The 16,420-nt window shown below is 42.0% G+C and overlaps 1 protein-coding gene across 3 annotated transcripts in view; it reads right to left on the reverse strand.

The window, feature by feature from the left end:
- Positions 1 to 16,420, reverse strand: part of CORIN (corin, serine peptidase) — a 231,859-nt gene that overhangs the window by 54,206 nt on the left and 161,233 nt on the right. For all 3 annotated transcript variants that reach the window (XM_041723856.1, XM_041723858.1, XM_041723855.1), the window contains 4 exons: positions 14,088 to 14,195; positions 6,530 to 6,761; positions 2,865 to 3,010; positions 1,985 to 2,092 (listed from right to left, as the gene is read on the reverse strand). In XM_041723856.1, the coding sequence (XP_041579790.1) occupies positions 1,985 to 2,092; positions 2,865 to 3,010; positions 6,530 to 6,761; positions 14,088 to 14,195 (594 nt within the window). The remainder of the gene's footprint in view (positions 1 to 1,984; positions 2,093 to 2,864; positions 3,011 to 6,529; positions 6,762 to 14,087; positions 14,196 to 16,420) is intronic.

Consider the following 16,420-nt stretch of genomic DNA (forward strand, 5'->3'; position numbering starts at 1 on the left):
TCATAACTGACTCCTAAATCTGGGAAATGAACTAGGGGTGGGGGAAGGGGAGGTGGGCGGGGGGTGGGGGTGACTGGGTGACGGGCACTGAGGGGGGCCCTTGATGGGATGAGCACTGGGTGTTATTCTATATGTTGGCAAATTGAACACCAATAAAAAATAAATTTACAAAAAAAAAGTTTTCTCATAACTGAATACCATTGGGGCGATTAGTGCAACTCCAAATGGATTAACTTCTCTCCCACTTAACTTTCCTTAACCAGAGCTCTCTCCCAGTACTGCCTCCATAATACATTGAGTGTTGGTAGGGATTAGACCACTGATTCTATCATTCTGGTGTACCTTTAACTGTGTGAATAAAGTATTGATTAAAAAAAAAAAAAAACCTCATGGCTCCACTAGAAACTCGGCGTGTTAGGGTCACGTAAACCCTCTAGTGCTTTGAATTTCTTTTTGTAGAATATATTCAAAGACTCTGACCATTTAAAACTAAGTTTTTACATTTCTCAAATATTTAGTTCCCCATTACAGGTTTAGGTCTAGCCATCCCAGGAGAGTGCCATGTAATCTCTTTAAATTATCAAAGATAATCCATTTTAAATTGCATCTCAGAATTCCATATCCCATTGCAGTCATCGTTGAGCAAACAAATCCAATAGATTCTCAATAAATCATTTATATAGGGATATTCGGTGAGTTTGGATTTATTTCTCTACATAAAGACCACACACAAGCAAACAACAGCAGCTTCTCAAAACACTGGATGTTCTTCTCTAACAAAATTACCCCTGGCTATTGTACCATCATCCTGACAAGTCTAATTTTCTAGAAGATGCACTTGTCCATATTTATAGCAACTGATAGGATTTCAGTTTATTGCTTGTGACATTTTGTCTAGACCAGAAGGGCAATGTCTACTATGGAAAATTTATTTGGGGAAACAAGGCAATATTTCATACCTCAAAGGCCAAAAGAATAAAATAATTTCAAAAGCTGTATTGCCTTTTGTGCTTTTAAAGACAAAGAGTGCCAATTCATTTGTACGCAGAACAAGGTAAATGATCGTAACCCAACTATTCTTTGGATAGCCTCTCAATCATTTTGCTTTACTCCAGAATACTGCTTAGTTAAGAGCATTGCCTATTTTCTATTCCCTGACACATTCTGAGGTTATGAGTACAGAAAATTTGCAGGAAAATAAAATTGAAATTAGCTCCACTCAAATTACCATTGGCATTTCTGGCCTTTCCATTGGTGATTTTGGAACTCAATGCAGAAACGTCAGAAAGAGTTTTATCCTTTGCCGACACAGACAAAATCAGAGAGGGCATGAAAATGAATTCCAATTAAATCTGAATGTTGGAGCCTGAACTCTGTCTTTGTGTATCTAGATGCCTGGTTAACAACGTGGAAATCATATGCAAAGACACTGTTATTCTGACATCTAGACAGGTGACAACTGCTTTATATCTCTAATAATAACAATAATCCCTTACGTTTGTGAAGTGCTTCTCCTTCCACTAAGGATTAGAACATGTATCCCCAAGGTTATAAACAGAAGTATCATTTAGGGGAAATCAATAGAGTTAACATGAAAAACACCTATTGATTGATACCTTGTTATTTGGTAATATTAAAAGTAAACACAGTAGCACTCAATCCTCATCACTCCTTATGATTATCAGTGAACAGATGACATTTTTAAATACAGTCCTTTCACCTAACCAGGCATTAATGTATATTTAAGAAAAGTGTCATCTCTGGGGCGCCTGGGTGGCCCAGTCAGTTAAGCATCTGCTTTCGGCTCAGGTCATGACCCTAGGTCCTGGGATCGAGCCCCGCACTGGGCTCCCTGCTCAGTGGAGAGCCTGCTTCTCCCTCTCCCTCTGCTACTCCCCCTGTTTGTGCTCTATCTCTCTCTCTCTGTCAAATAAACAAATAATCTTTTAAAAAGGAAAAAGAAAAGCATCATCTCAACACACACCACAGTTTTCTTCATCACTGTCATCATCACAGTCGGCCTGGCCATCACATCTTCTGGAAGCCAGAACACACCGTCCGGAGCCACACTTGAAGTGACTAGGTGAGCATTCTGTTAAAAACAATGAGCCATATTATTTTCAATAGAAAACCTGGAACCATCAGCTCATTTATCTACTTACATGTGGACTATTGTCAAGGAGCTATTCCTGAAGATAAGATGGCCCTCTGTAAAGCTGACCCAACCAAAGTTAATTTGGCTTTCTCTGTTTGTCAGTAGCTTTCTCCTTCATCCTTGGCATCATCTCTCCAGTCAGTTGTTTGCTGTCTTTATGCTTCCCAGCAATTGACTACCTCCCTGAATGGACACCCCTGTCCAATGGATTGCCAGAGCCTGAAATAGCCCATGGCGCTGATGCTTCTAACTACCTAAGTGCCCTTGATGAGTCAAAATTGTTTCCTCTTCTAATTTCTCCACCAGTGGTAGGCAGGTCCCGGACTTCATTTCCCTACCTGATGATCCTGTGTTGCCAAGGTCTCTAAATGTTTTAAACTCGAAGTAACCAAGACCTGATGTTCACCATTACCTTTGGGACCCCAAGTATAAAAGCAGCATGCACAAGTAATGGGCTCTGTGAGTTGAGTATGGGTAAGAGAAGTATCTGGAATATTAAATACTTTTCTACAATTTATTTTTAAAATGAAGGCAATATCTCACAGAGGAGCACCAAGTTTTTCCATGTAACCAAGTTCATAGAATCACTCACCATGTACCCTGCTTGACAATGAGAAGACAATAAGAACAAGAACCACAGAAACTTGAGAAAGTAGCTGATATATTCATCCACGTTAGACATCCCATGGCAATTAATTCAAAACTTTACCTTCCACACCTTCATCAGGCATTAGGCAGGTTTGGTTGTCTGAATTTTCCTCTGGAAATTGACTGCAATCTGTGTCTTCAGGCCACTGTAGGCCCACGATCCCAAGAACAGACTCACAGTGTTCTTTCGAGTGCTCGCACAGTGCTCTAAAAGAGCCAGAAAGATAGAACATGAGAAGCAGAAATAGCTACACCTGAGATAGGATGTTAGGACCATACGCAGGGTTTTAGTTCTGTATGAGTGTGGGTCTCTGTGCCTGGTGTGTGTATGTACCAACACACAGCGATGCACAGACACATAACTGATATCTGGGAAAACAAAATGAGTAACACCTCCACAAAGCACATTCACAGCCACCAAAATACTTTCACTGAGAAACATCATTACAGAAATAGAAATTTTTGTGCTTTTTTATTGAAATATATTTCACGTACACCATGATGTAAATTTAAGGTGGAAAACATGTTGATTTGATACATCTGTATAATTTAATTGTCATGTAGTGATAGAATTTCTAACAACATGTCTAATTATCATGTCTTTTCTGTGGTTGGAATAATTAAGATCTAGACTCTTAGCAAGTTCGACCACTATAATATAACATTGTTGTCTATATTCAGAATATGGTGCCGAAGATCTCTAGGACCTTAGGTATCTACTAACTGCAAGTTCACACCCTCGAACAACATCCAGGACACAGATTCTCCTCCGCACTCTACCTTTCTCATTCTGTCTTTCAAGCAGACACATTCTCCAATGTTTTTATTCCAGGAAGCCAGGACCTTCCCAACATCAGTTTGGAGAGCCCACCACCAAGGGTCATGGAATCTATACAACAGCCTCCACCTCCGAAATGTCTCCCTCTGGTGACCAACCATGGGAACTATTTAATGCGCCAACCTGGTTTACCTAAGGCATGGCCATCAGCACTTCAGCTTAGACCAGTAGCTTAGAAAAGCTTGCTACTTCTCTCAATCCCATCTATACCGAGCTCACGTTGGTTAAAGTAATGTGTGTTTGTTTCTTTTTTAAAGAAAAGATATACTAAGCATTGTGCTAGAGGCTTGCTTTCATGTGCATCGTCTCATCTGTACAAAGTGTATTTTTATTTTATTATTTTATTTTATTTATTTTATTTTATTTTATTTTCAAAGTGTATTTTTAAAGTGAGATATCAGCATGCTTCACAGGAGATTTTTTTTTTACCTCAATATATTATAGGGAAATGAGTTATGTAGTTTTTTTAAAAAAGTAAATACAACCAAAATAATTTTTCCTTTATTTATTTCCTTTCAAGTATATTATTTATTTTCAGAAGTTTTAAACTTCAAGCCATTAATTTCAACAAAGTTCTCTCTTTCTCGATAAAATGGGAGCAGATCTTCCAGAAAGGTCAGCTCCAGTCTGGCTAGAAACTGGTATGGAAAAGTCAATAATAGAATGAAGAAGTTTAGAGAAAGCTCTATTTACATCTAAGTCTGCACAAGACAGAGGATAAACTCGATGCTGGCTGAGCCTCAGAACTTGGGGTGAAGACAAAGCCACGGCTTCTCCTGTTAGTTTTGCAAAAACAGGAAGCTCAATAGTGGTTCAATGACCCTCTGTTAAACTGAATAGTTTTGTTGCAGATTTATAAAAAATATTTACAATTTAATTGCTGCAATTTTAGATCAGCCACCTAACCTAATTTTAGCCACCTAATTTTAATCAGGACACCTAATTCTATGGAACACCGTATGGTGCAGGACTCTACCCCTTCCTATTTTTTCAATAAAATGGAAAAAGCACAATAATACATGAAAATAATCGAGTGAAGTAATACAATAAAAATAAGACAACATGCGGGACTGCCACAGCAGGGGAGTCGCAGTTCTTGTCCTAATCCATGGGGCGGTCAGCCACAGGGCCTGAGGGTAAGGCCTCCGTCAAAAGGATATTTTTGAGAGCAAGAAAGCAGACTACCCCCAAAATATTTAGCACATTGTAAGGGCTCGATAATATTGGATTTTTCAGATTCATAACTTAAAAACTAAACGTTAAGATCAATACATGGGCATGGCAAAAGCAACGTTGCTTCATGAACATATGAGTACGTTATTCTTGTCAGAATGTCAAGAAAAATTCTTATACACAAATATCAAAACATAAAATTCATTTTGAGAGCCACTGAAAATGCAAGATGTACATGGAAACTGAAGAAACAGAACTAAAGCATCTAAAGGAAGTTCACTAAAATGTTGATTGAGCAACGTCTTGGGGTCAGGTTCGTCTTGGGCATTTTAATGTGAAACATAAGCCCTGAAATTATAAATCATATGAGGATGTAAATCTATTCCAGAGAATACTGCGTTAGGGAACCTTTTTGTACACATGAAAAGAAAATCAGTGCAAGCATGTGTTAAGTATTATCAGGAGTTATTGCTCATCATCCTTGGACTTGCTTAGCCTAAGTGGAGTAAAAACTAGAAACAACATAAAATGAGTAGATGTCTTATAAGCAATTACTTTAAAGGGCATTTTACAGAAGTTTTCGGAATTATGTTAACATTAACTTTTCATCTGTTTGTATAATTTATCCAACTCCCCAACTCATTTTGAAATTTTATTGCTTCCTGTCCTCTACAGATGCCCCTTCCTCATCATCCATTTGATATCTGCTATTCAATTTATTGTTTTCCCATCTGTCCACTGTATTGATGTTACTGCTGTTTCTTAAAACTCCACGTGACTTCTGATCCCAACACATGGTTCCCGTAGTCACCGCTCACATTTAGACACGCACATCTGTGTATCCCCCTCTTGATGGAAAATCAAGCATCAAGAGGGCAGCTGCCCACCTCTGTGACCGCTGTCTCGTCTTGCACATTCTCTGACCACAAGGCCACACATGGCATAGAAGAGCAACCAAAGAGCCACCACGCAGCAGCGTTCCTCTCCTACCCTCAGAGCTATCTATCTTTCCCTTAAGAGCTTACAACCAGAAGCCCTAACATTTAGGCACAGTCATTGAACCTCCCACAGCCCAACCCAACAACCGTCACTGTCTTGATTTCACAGAAGTAGAAGAACTGAGGCCCAAAGAGACAAAGGAACCTGTCCCAGGCCACAGGGCAGCTGCAGGAGATCCAGGACTTGGACCGGACAGTGGACTCCGGAGTTGTTCTCTTGACCTGAAAGGCAGGATCTCACTCATCCTGAGTCCAAGTTATAGGCTCCTCGTTTCATCCAAGCAAGTAGAAGAACGTCAGCGATGTCCATCCCTTGTCCAACCTTCGGGCCACCGCTTATATGTCATGTCTCTAATTTTTGATTACTACCAGAAAGCAGCATTTTAAACACATCAGGGTTCCCAAAGAGGTAGATACACCCCTTCTGCTAACTCACATTTTAGAACAATTCTTGATCCACCAAAGTGAAACATGTCTGATTTTGTTTGATTAAAATATGCGAATTATTATAGAAGGCAGTTCCTACCTCCCTCGTGTGGTACGTTAGTGATGAATTCTTACTCAAATGCTCATTTTAGAATTCCTACTGCAGATCATTTGTTAAACACAGAGCTCCTTAGCAACATGGACTTGATCTAAACTCAAACTCCATCTCTGATCCCTTGATTGTCCCTGAGGGAAAAACGAGGATGCTCGGGGGAGACCCCACTGAATTACCTGCAGGGTGGGATACGCTGGCTTGTGTTCACGTCACACTTTGGTACCAAAACGGTGCAAGCGAAGAACATGAGGTATTTGTAACAGTTGGTTTGAACAAGTGCGGGGAAAAGAGAGGACTCCCAGCTGATGGATGCTTCCTTTTGAGTTCTGTGGCCAAGGTAATTTGGGTAATTTGTATGGTTGTAGGGTAAATTCATGCAGAGTTCCAATGTAATCGGTTCACATTGACCTAATAAGAAAACATACGTATAAGTTCATAAATATATATAGAGAGAGAGAGGGGAGAGAAAATTTCATATATAAAACAATTTTTTAAATACTTATGAAATTGAAATCTATCCTACCGTCTTTTAAAAAAAAAAAGTAACTAAGACTAGAATGCAAACAGAATATAACTTCCATCAGAAGATAAAGAATTTGGTTAAAGAACTACCAAGCCAGGAACCACTTCAGTAGAGGCAGCTGCCAGCACAGCGCCCAGTATGCACGTCGGAGAAAGTCTTTCTTCACTTTTTCCCTCGGCTCAACTGATCTGAAAGTGACTCTCTTATAATGTTTCCTTTGACCCATTTTGTCTTCTGATTTATTCATTATCTCTTAATGAAGACCTTCCCTCATCTTCACAGCCATTTAAAAAAACATCAATGGATTTGGTTAAATAGACAACAAGATTATTTCCTTCTCTACATTTGACTGTTGATCAGTTGGTTTCAACATACGGCTACACGATCTCAGGGCAAGAGGAGGCTGAGCTCTCATCAGGCACCCATGGCCAACGAGACAAAATACCAACGCGTTAGCTTGGCATCCAACCTGTCTCACACGTCAACCTCAACCTGACTTCCCACCCTCAGCACCAAAGACTATCTCATTAGCGGTATTTCCTTGGTGACAACAAATATTTTAAGACTGACATGCCCCCGTGGGTCCTGTTGGCTCTTCTCTTATCTCCTCCTCCTGGCATACTTGTAATCACCCCTCAAATGCAGTTGTGGCTCTAGCCACCGGGGGCATGTAGCACCTGCTGCCTGGAATGATCCTTTCCCATCTTCTCACCAGGCCAATGCCTCCTTGGCCTGTAGGACTCTGCACAGACACCTCCTCTGGGAAGCCTTCCTGGCTGGCCAACCACCCTCCCCCTCTGCCTCCCAGCAGGAGACGCTGAGCACCACAGCATCTTAGGCATACACATTGCCTTCCACTGTATGCTTTACTCACTTGCATCCTCTGCATAATTCAGTGATTTTTTAAAAAGATTTTATTTATTGATTGATTTGAGAGAGAGAGAGGGAGCAGAGAGGGAGGGGCAAAAGAAAAGGGAGGGGGAAAGAACCTCAAGCAGACTCTGTGCTGAGTACAGAGCCAGACGAGGGGCTCGATCTTATGACCTGAGCCGAAACCAAGAGTCAAGGTGTTTAACTGACTGAGCCACCCAGGAGCCTCTAATTCAGAGATTTTTGAGAAATGAGATTTGATTTCTCAATCTCAAAGTCTGTCCCTCGCACAGTGCTGGACGGAGGCAGGAAGGATGGGGGGTGTGGGCGGTGTCAGGAGCTCTCCTAGGCACCTAAAATGTAAAAGAGAATGAAAAACATAGTCCCTGCCACACTAGGGATGCTAAGGCACGCCACCGTCTCTATCGGAAGAAAGATGGGTTTTTCTGGTAGCGGTGGCAGGACACGAGGCCAGGACAGCGGGATGAAGAAAACGGCAAGTGCCCAGAGGCCCAGGTGGAGGGGGGCGCAGGAAGCCCTCCCAGGATCAGCGGGGTTTAGGGGAACCTGGCAAAGCCCCCCGCTCCCTCTCTGCCTGCAGGAGCTGGGCCCCACTCGGGCGTGGGAGGCAAGCACGTGCGCTGGGCAACCTGCCCAGGCCCCCCGAGGACTCCAGGCCTGACCAAGAGTCATTATTTAATGAAACTCGATGATTTGGCCAACAAGTGAGATACGTGCAGAAAGACTGGTAATAAGGACTGGGGTGAAACAGCAAAACAGCTTGGAACCACTGCTCAATTTAAAGCATCTGAGGGCTTCGAGGAAATGATGTTGGTAAGGAGTCTAATTTTTTTTTTAATTTTTATTTATTGATTTGAGAGAGAGGGAAAGAGAAAGAGCACAGAGGGAGAGGGAGAGGGAGAAGCAGGCTCCCCACCGAGCAGGAGGCCCAACTTGGGGCTTAATCCAGAACCCCGAGATCACGGCCTGAGCCAAAGGCAGACCCTCACCAACTGAGCCAGCCAGGCGCCCCCGAGGAGGAGTCTGATTAAAAGCCCTCCTGATAAAGTGTAATCAGAGTCTCCATTTACTGGAAAAGAGGGAACACCGTCAAGCTGGCATAATCCTGAGAATGAGTAGAGGGTGCAGAGAAGAAAAACACACATAGAGGTGCGGGGCTGGCTCAGCTTATCATGTCCACTGATTTATGAAAGAGGAGTAACATTTAAATATTTTGATTTTGCATCATAAAAAAATGCATATTCCTCATGACAATAAAAACAATGCCAGACCCATAAAGCAAAAGTCCACCATCTCTCTGCCCCCCTTTCCCTCACCTACCCTCAAAAACAACAAACTGGCTTCGAATCCTTCCCTGCCTCTCGCTGGCTCACATCTCCACGTGTGTCTACACACACGGATGGAGATTTGTGTTTGCTTCCTCTGCCAACGTACAGTCGTACCATTCCTGTCACTCCTCAACTTGCTTTTGTTGCTCAGTTATTCATCATGACCGTCTTGTAAGTCAGTAGATGCCGCTCTAACTATATTTTTCCTGATTTCTTTAATTTCACCCAAAAATGAGATGATTCACAGAGATTTTTGATGTAGTCTTTTTTTTTTCCCTTGTATATGCCTTTCCCTTCTCTCTCTTCCTCTACCACCCTATCAAGTTTTAACTGTTTATTGGTATAATTTATTTAGATGATTAGTAGACCTACCACATGGATATTTGTTCTCTTTGGTATGTGGAAACCATATCGCTTTTGATTTGGGATGTGCTATAAGCCTTCAGTGTTTCCGAGCCAAGGAAGATGACGGGATGCAGGGACGGTCCTATATTATTCTGGAGATCTCTTCTGAATGTGCTAAGGGCGATCGAATCTCGTGTTTTATTCCTTCACAAGGCATTCCTTGCAGAGTGTCAAGCAGGATAGACTCTCAAAATATCTGTCAACTCCAGGTTCTATGATTCACAGGATCAATAAGCTTTTTTATCTTAAGACTTGGACTCACCGGGTCCCTAGCTTGACTTGCAATCGCCACGAGAGGGCAGTCGTGTTACAAACATGAGGCTCTTTACTGTTTTCAACGCAAGTTTGAGGCTGTGCTTAGCACATTGTCCTGAACACAGATGAGGTTTAATAAATTCTGTTGAAAAAATGGATCCTAATGGAGTCTTAATGATGTCCCACCTTTCAAAGTCTAAAACCACGTTGGTTAAATTCAATCTAAAGATGGGATTGTTAACTCAGTGATGTTACGTCCTTGCCATGATGATGCAGTACTCGGAAGCCACTGGAAGTCCTGTGTTAGACGGGGGTCACTTACATGAGGAAATGTCGCTTTCAACGTCCATCGGCATATATAATAGTCTAAGATTCATCTTTGCCTCAAATTCTAGATTTTTCTTTATCATTATCTTCAATAGTTTCATGAGGTTTATAAGGTGAACACCCACCTATCACCTAGATCGAGAAATTGAACTTTGCCAGACATCCCAGATGGTCCTCCGTGTACCCTGTCTTCTCCTTTCTCCATGGAGTAACTACCGAGTTTCATAGTTATCACCTCCTTGTTCTTCATAGTTTTTTTTTTAAAGAGTTTATTTATTCATGAGAGACACAGAGAGAGAGGGAGAAGCAGGCTCCCTGCGATGAGCCCAACGTGGGACTCGATCCCAGGACCCCTGGATCACGACCTGAGCCAAAGGCGGACGCTCAACCCCTGAGCCACCCAGGCATCCCTCTTCTTTATAGTTTTATTTCCTAAGTGTACCCTGTACCCTGAATACTATAGTTTAAAGACCTGACCATTTTTTAGACCTTGTTTTATCTTCTAAGTCTCTTAATCTGGATTCCCCCTCCATCCTTTTATTTTTAATTAATGTTTGACTCTTGAAGAACCCAGGGATTTGACTGTATAGTGTGCCAGGGTTTGAATTTTGCTGATTACACATTCTTGGTGAAGTGAGGTATATTCCCCACCCCTATCAACCCTGAATCTAGCAGGTTGATTAAGTTTCATCCCTTAGGTAAGACAATAGGTGCTACGGTGTTCTTCCATCAGAAGGCAAAGTATATCCGATTTCTTTCTTTTTGTGATGTCAGCAGCTGTAGATGCTCGATGCCTTGACCCATTAATTCACCAATTCATGCCACCAAATGGAAACAACTGGTTACCAAATGGTGACCAAATGGTGACAATTAGTGTTACCAAATGGTAATATTCTAATTCAATCATTTCTTTCTCACTCATTAGTTGGGAAAGCTTTTAGAAGTCGTACCACCACTCCTCTCATCTACCATTTGCTCTCAAGGACCGAAGTCCTTAACCATTATGGTGTTTGGCCTCTTTATCACACCCCTATACTAGTTGTTCCTTGAGATCTCAAGGAAAAGCAGTGCATTGAGAGGGTGGTAGGAAATTATTCAAAGAACAAAATTGTCCAATATTGCTTCCTCAGTATTGGAGGGGAAAAAAACCATGAGTAAACATGTAGAAATAACAGTTGATGGAACACCATGAGGAGCCTGAGAGTCCTTGGGGTATGACGGCCCTCCCTGGCTTCACACAGCCACGGCGATCATGGGCACAGAGAGGTGGGGAGAGACACATGCCCAGGATCTGCTCTTTCCACGGGGTTCCCCCGTTGTCTGATTGCACACTACAAGGTAGAAGTGATGGGTTCGTCCCTCACACCAGAGTGAAGGGAAATAACATGCCTGCTCCCGCTCCCTCAGGCAAGGACATGTTCTTATTTCGCCTCCCAGCAGGGCACAAACACGGTAACGATTCTGGGTTATGAGTGGATGTGGGGATACTGTGATGCTTCAAGCCCATCAGTACATCCTGTCATCGGAGATATGGTTTTTAGGCTCCCCCCACCCCCCCAAAAAAATAACTATAGGCACTTCTGGGCGTCTGAGATAAGCCATGGACTTCTCCACTGAAAACTCTGAAAACTATAAAGACTTTTTCGCATTCGATTTCGGGTACGTCACATACCCTTGCAGTCTAGTCGTGAACAAACCACTAAAGTAATCATTTTCGACCTTGGCCACACACTGGAGTCACCTGGAAATTTAAAAAATACTGATACTTGGGCTCCACTCAGTGTATCTTCAGGGACTGTAGCCTTTTGTAGGATAGCAAGAACAAGGGTCTTCAAGGACTAGAATCCCGGCAACTCCAGTAAGAGGCTGACTCCAGAGAATATCCACATTCTTCAAACTCATATTTCCATTAGCATGGAGCCAGAGAAGGACAATGCTGTGTAGTTGCGCCTCGGAATCTAAGTAATAATAGCCTCTCCAGTGGTAAAGATCTTCAAATAATTCATCACATTTTCAAGTGCATGAAGTTTTCTGAGAGAAGATGCTACGGGTCCAACTTTACAGACAACCAAGTACACAAGTACCACCACGAAGCTCTTTGAAACATGAGAAAAAACTTATTTACTTTCGATTGGAAGTTATTTTTAATAACACAGAAGGAGTGAGGGACCAGTGACTAGCCCAGTGCCTGGTACTCAGAGGAGGACAGGATCAAATGTCTGCTGAGTATATATGGAAAGAGCCAGGCAGGAACATCTGTGGTAAATGAAGGAGCTGAAGAGACAGTGAGATGCTGGGGACACTGAGTGCATTTAAAGACCCTAAAGAGAAAACTAATGTAGAAGACATGAATGGAAGGATGGCAGTGTGTCCTCCCACACTGCAAAGTTGTCTCCAGGAAGGCAGAAATCACATCTCCCTTCTTTGCCATTAAAGTACCCAGAGCCCCTCCCAGAGCCTGGAACGTCGTACGCACGCTCTACATGAGCCAGATGAGCCAGGGCTACCCAGTGCCCTTCTCTCCACTTCTCTTCTTGACAGGGGTAACGTACTTCTAAATTTTGACATATTTCAAAGATGGAGGAAATGGGACAACATACACCCGATACTCCTCACCCAAATCTCACACAGGCGAACACTGCTCTTTCAACAATTTTTTTTTTAAATCTAATACGAAGTGCCATTCCATGCTGATGACCCTTGAAACCTTAATAATAAACACGTATCCTTGAGATGACCTTGTCACTGTTCAAAGTTACTCATGCCAAGTTCAAGGTGAGGTAAAGAAAGACTTCTGAAAAAGCTCCAGAGCAGACTGGGGGGCATAAAGCAAAGTGAAACAACAGACCCAAAACACACACACACACACACACACACACACACACACACGCACATATACACACACACTTTTACATCAGTTTAGAGTGAATAAAATGGTAGTAGACCTTGATGGTCAGATTAACGTCTCTATCTCAACTTTTTTCTCAACTAGAAGTGAAAAGGGGCTGGGTATTGTGCTGTTAGCCAAACAGTTATTAAATTCTCATGAAAATAGGCAAAAAAAAAAAAAAATTCCTCTCCATCTGGGTTTTCCACTGACTGCCTCCCTCACACTCATGGGGTTCCAGAAGCAGCCCCTAGGAGCTCTACTGTGATGCAGAAAGGCCACCAAGTAAAACCAGGACCCTACTCCTTCAGCCTTTCAACTAACTGAAAGCTGACAGGCCTACTTCTGAATCTCAAGCCCCGAGCTGAAGATGAGGCCAAAAATCAATGACAAAAAGTGAAAGAAGGGAGCCGAATATGAGAGCACAGCCCCCAAGTAAGGACTCATCACTAGAGATTCAGAGTCCTGCGGGGCTTTCTGATCCAGTTTCAATTTCCCACGAGAGCCCGTACAGCCCACTGCTATCCCTGCCCATCGTCTCCTCCCCAGTGATTCCCCTACAGAAAGCTAATTTAGAGTGAGCCGATTTACCCAAATAGCTACAAGATTGTGACAGGCCAGCAAAATTCCTGGAAAGGTGAGAGTACATGTTATTGGGAGGATGGGCTGCCACCATTTGATGCGGCTGTGTAGACGAACTTTGTATTTGCTCCTGGGCTTAAAGTCTACGTTTTTGAAGCCGTGCCTTAAAAGGGAAGAAAGATAACATCTGCCCACGGTTGGAGCCAAGAAAGTAATATATGGGAGCTGATGCTGAATTGAAACGAACGGTAATGATATTAAGCCATCTGGATTTATAGGCCATTCACAATGACACATTTGTTTCTCATTTTACGTTAACTGAGACCATTTTGTTTCTTTTCTGCTATCACACGCAACCTTGGAAAAAAGAAAAAAGAAATATGTGTATATATATGTACACACACACACACACACACACACACATCTGGAGGGATCCAGACTTCAGCATTTATTTCCATGTCAATTCAAAAGAAAAAAAAAAAAAGCTAAATGCATATCCTGACACAGTGATTGCACTTGTCAGCTGCTGTACTTACTACAGTTATTTAGACTGTGGTTCGGGTCACAAAGTGAGCTACCACCACATGAATCAAGGCAGGAATTGTAGAGGCATCTTTGGTCACCTTCTTGACATGGAGTCTGACCTACAAAGGGGGGAGAGGGGGAAAGGCACATTTGCTTTCATCTTCTGTAAATTCCTTACACTAGGATTGAAAGTATCAAGGACGTCTGGTGGAGCAGAGGAATGACACAACTTTAATTCCCTTCCAATTTCTCCAAAAATATTGAACACATGGTTAAACATGTAACTTTCTGCATTAATTTTCCTGGCAACTAGATACAACACAGTTATTCCGAAAGGATTCCGCAGGAACAAAGAAATGAGAGGCAAGCTATCCCACAAAACAGGCTCTTGTTGCTTTCAATGGGGGAGAAAAAAAGTGTTTGATGTATACAGGGTGAATAAACTTGATTACAAAATAAAACTTAAGTGGCTGGAGAGAATGGCCAACATAATGATCCTGGAATCTTGAATATCAAATGGTATGATTTTAAGGACTCCTTTGCACCCAACTCTAGTCTTCCCCCTAAGGAAAATGTTTTCCCTAAAAATAAATAGGGCATCAACACCCGTACACCGTGGGTACTTTGTCATGGTGCCAGTCTATGCAGCTGCTAACCATATTTTCTCTATGTCCTTGGAAAGTATCACTGGCCTAGCTGCGATGACCTGAGAATTGGGTTTCTTGTTTCCAAATGAATGAAAGCAGTAGCGTCAGCCTAATGGCTTTTCCTTAAGGTATGTAGAGAGGAAACTGCTTTCCCCATTGATTTCCTGGTCATTTGTAGGTTAAATGGGTAAGGTAATAAATCACTGCTCATTCTCTTTCTAGCTCTTGCTCATTATAGTCCATTACTTTCAGACATGTCATCTGGAGTCTAGAAAATCTTGCAAGATGTTTTTAAGTGTAAGTGACAGTATGTGTATATACATACATATAATCGCTTTTACCTATAATTCTAAGTGTTTATTATATTGGCCTCTTTCCATTAATGTGCAACAGTATATATCATAGCCTTGAGGAAAAGACATGCCACTCTTTTTTTTTTTTTTTAATATCATCAGAGTCAAACCATCTTTGCAAGGTAAGCCAGGCCAATTTCCATGAGTTTCATTTCTTAAATAAATTTAATAAGACAGCATACATTCATTCTTTCAGCAGATATTGAGTGCCTGCTATGGGACAAACTTATGTGACATGAAGCATTAAAAGATAAAAGAGGTGAAATGGCTTATATTCCAACTAGGGGTATGGCCATGAACAGAGAACCTTACAATGCTGTGTGATTCATTGTGCCACTGAAGGTATCTGTAAGGCAACAGCAGCAGACTAGGATAGTAAGGGAAAAGCTTCTCGAAGGAGTTTTTAAGGCAGTTGGGTTAAGTTGGCATAAGAAAGTAAAATGGGTTTCCCAAGCAGACAGCAAAATATGCAAAGACTGGAGTGGGAAGGGCACAGTTTGGCACCACTAGAGCCTCAGAAAGGCTAGCCGGGAAGGCTGAGAGCAGCGCCTGAGGGCTGTAAAGTCCTGAATCTTGAATAGGGCCCAGTCTTGAGTAGCTCCTACTACCCTCCCCAACCTCTGTAGCACAGCCAGCCTGCGATCACCGGTGATAATATTCTGAAGTTAGTACCCTCCCCTTCACTCCCAGATCTAATCATAGTGGCCTTCTCCGGGTACCCTCTGAATGAATGCCTTGCTACTTTACTCCCTGGGACCTTTGACCAAGCAGTTCCCTGTGTCTGAAATGCTTTTTCCAGGCCTACTTTCCTTCATTGAGTCAACTCCACTCAGTCTTCAGATCTTAGGTCCAGTATCTCTTCCTCAAAGAACTTTCCCTGAGGCCCTGTACCAGGCCATGCATCCCATATATGGCACATTGCTCCCTGAATTTTCCCTCATGGCCTATGCCACTCCATAGTTCGATAATGACTTGCACGGTTATTTGTATCATGCCAATCTTCCCCAGGAGTCTGGAAGCTCCAACAGCTCTTTTGCTTGCCACTAAATCCCCAGTGCTTAACCACATATTGGCATATAAATACATTTATTAAGTTGAATTCATTAGATTAAGTAATAGATGATAAAATTTTACTTTTGATCCACTTTATTATATGACTTTCTTACATCTCACATTGAAGGAAATAATTTATAAAACTCGCCATTGCATAGTGAAGAATCCAAAATTATCTCAAACAGAGACGAATTATGTAGAAAGAACAATTTGATCCCAAAGGAGGTGCTTGGCTGATATGCACATAATAACCCATGGCCAGAAAAGAATCTGCTTCTGAATTTTAAAACT

Source organism: Vulpes lagopus, chromosome 12, assembly GCF_018345385.1.
Source record: "Vulpes lagopus strain Blue_001 chromosome 12, ASM1834538v1, whole genome shotgun sequence".
Lineage (NCBI taxonomy): Eukaryota > Metazoa > Chordata > Mammalia > Carnivora > Canidae > Vulpes > Vulpes lagopus.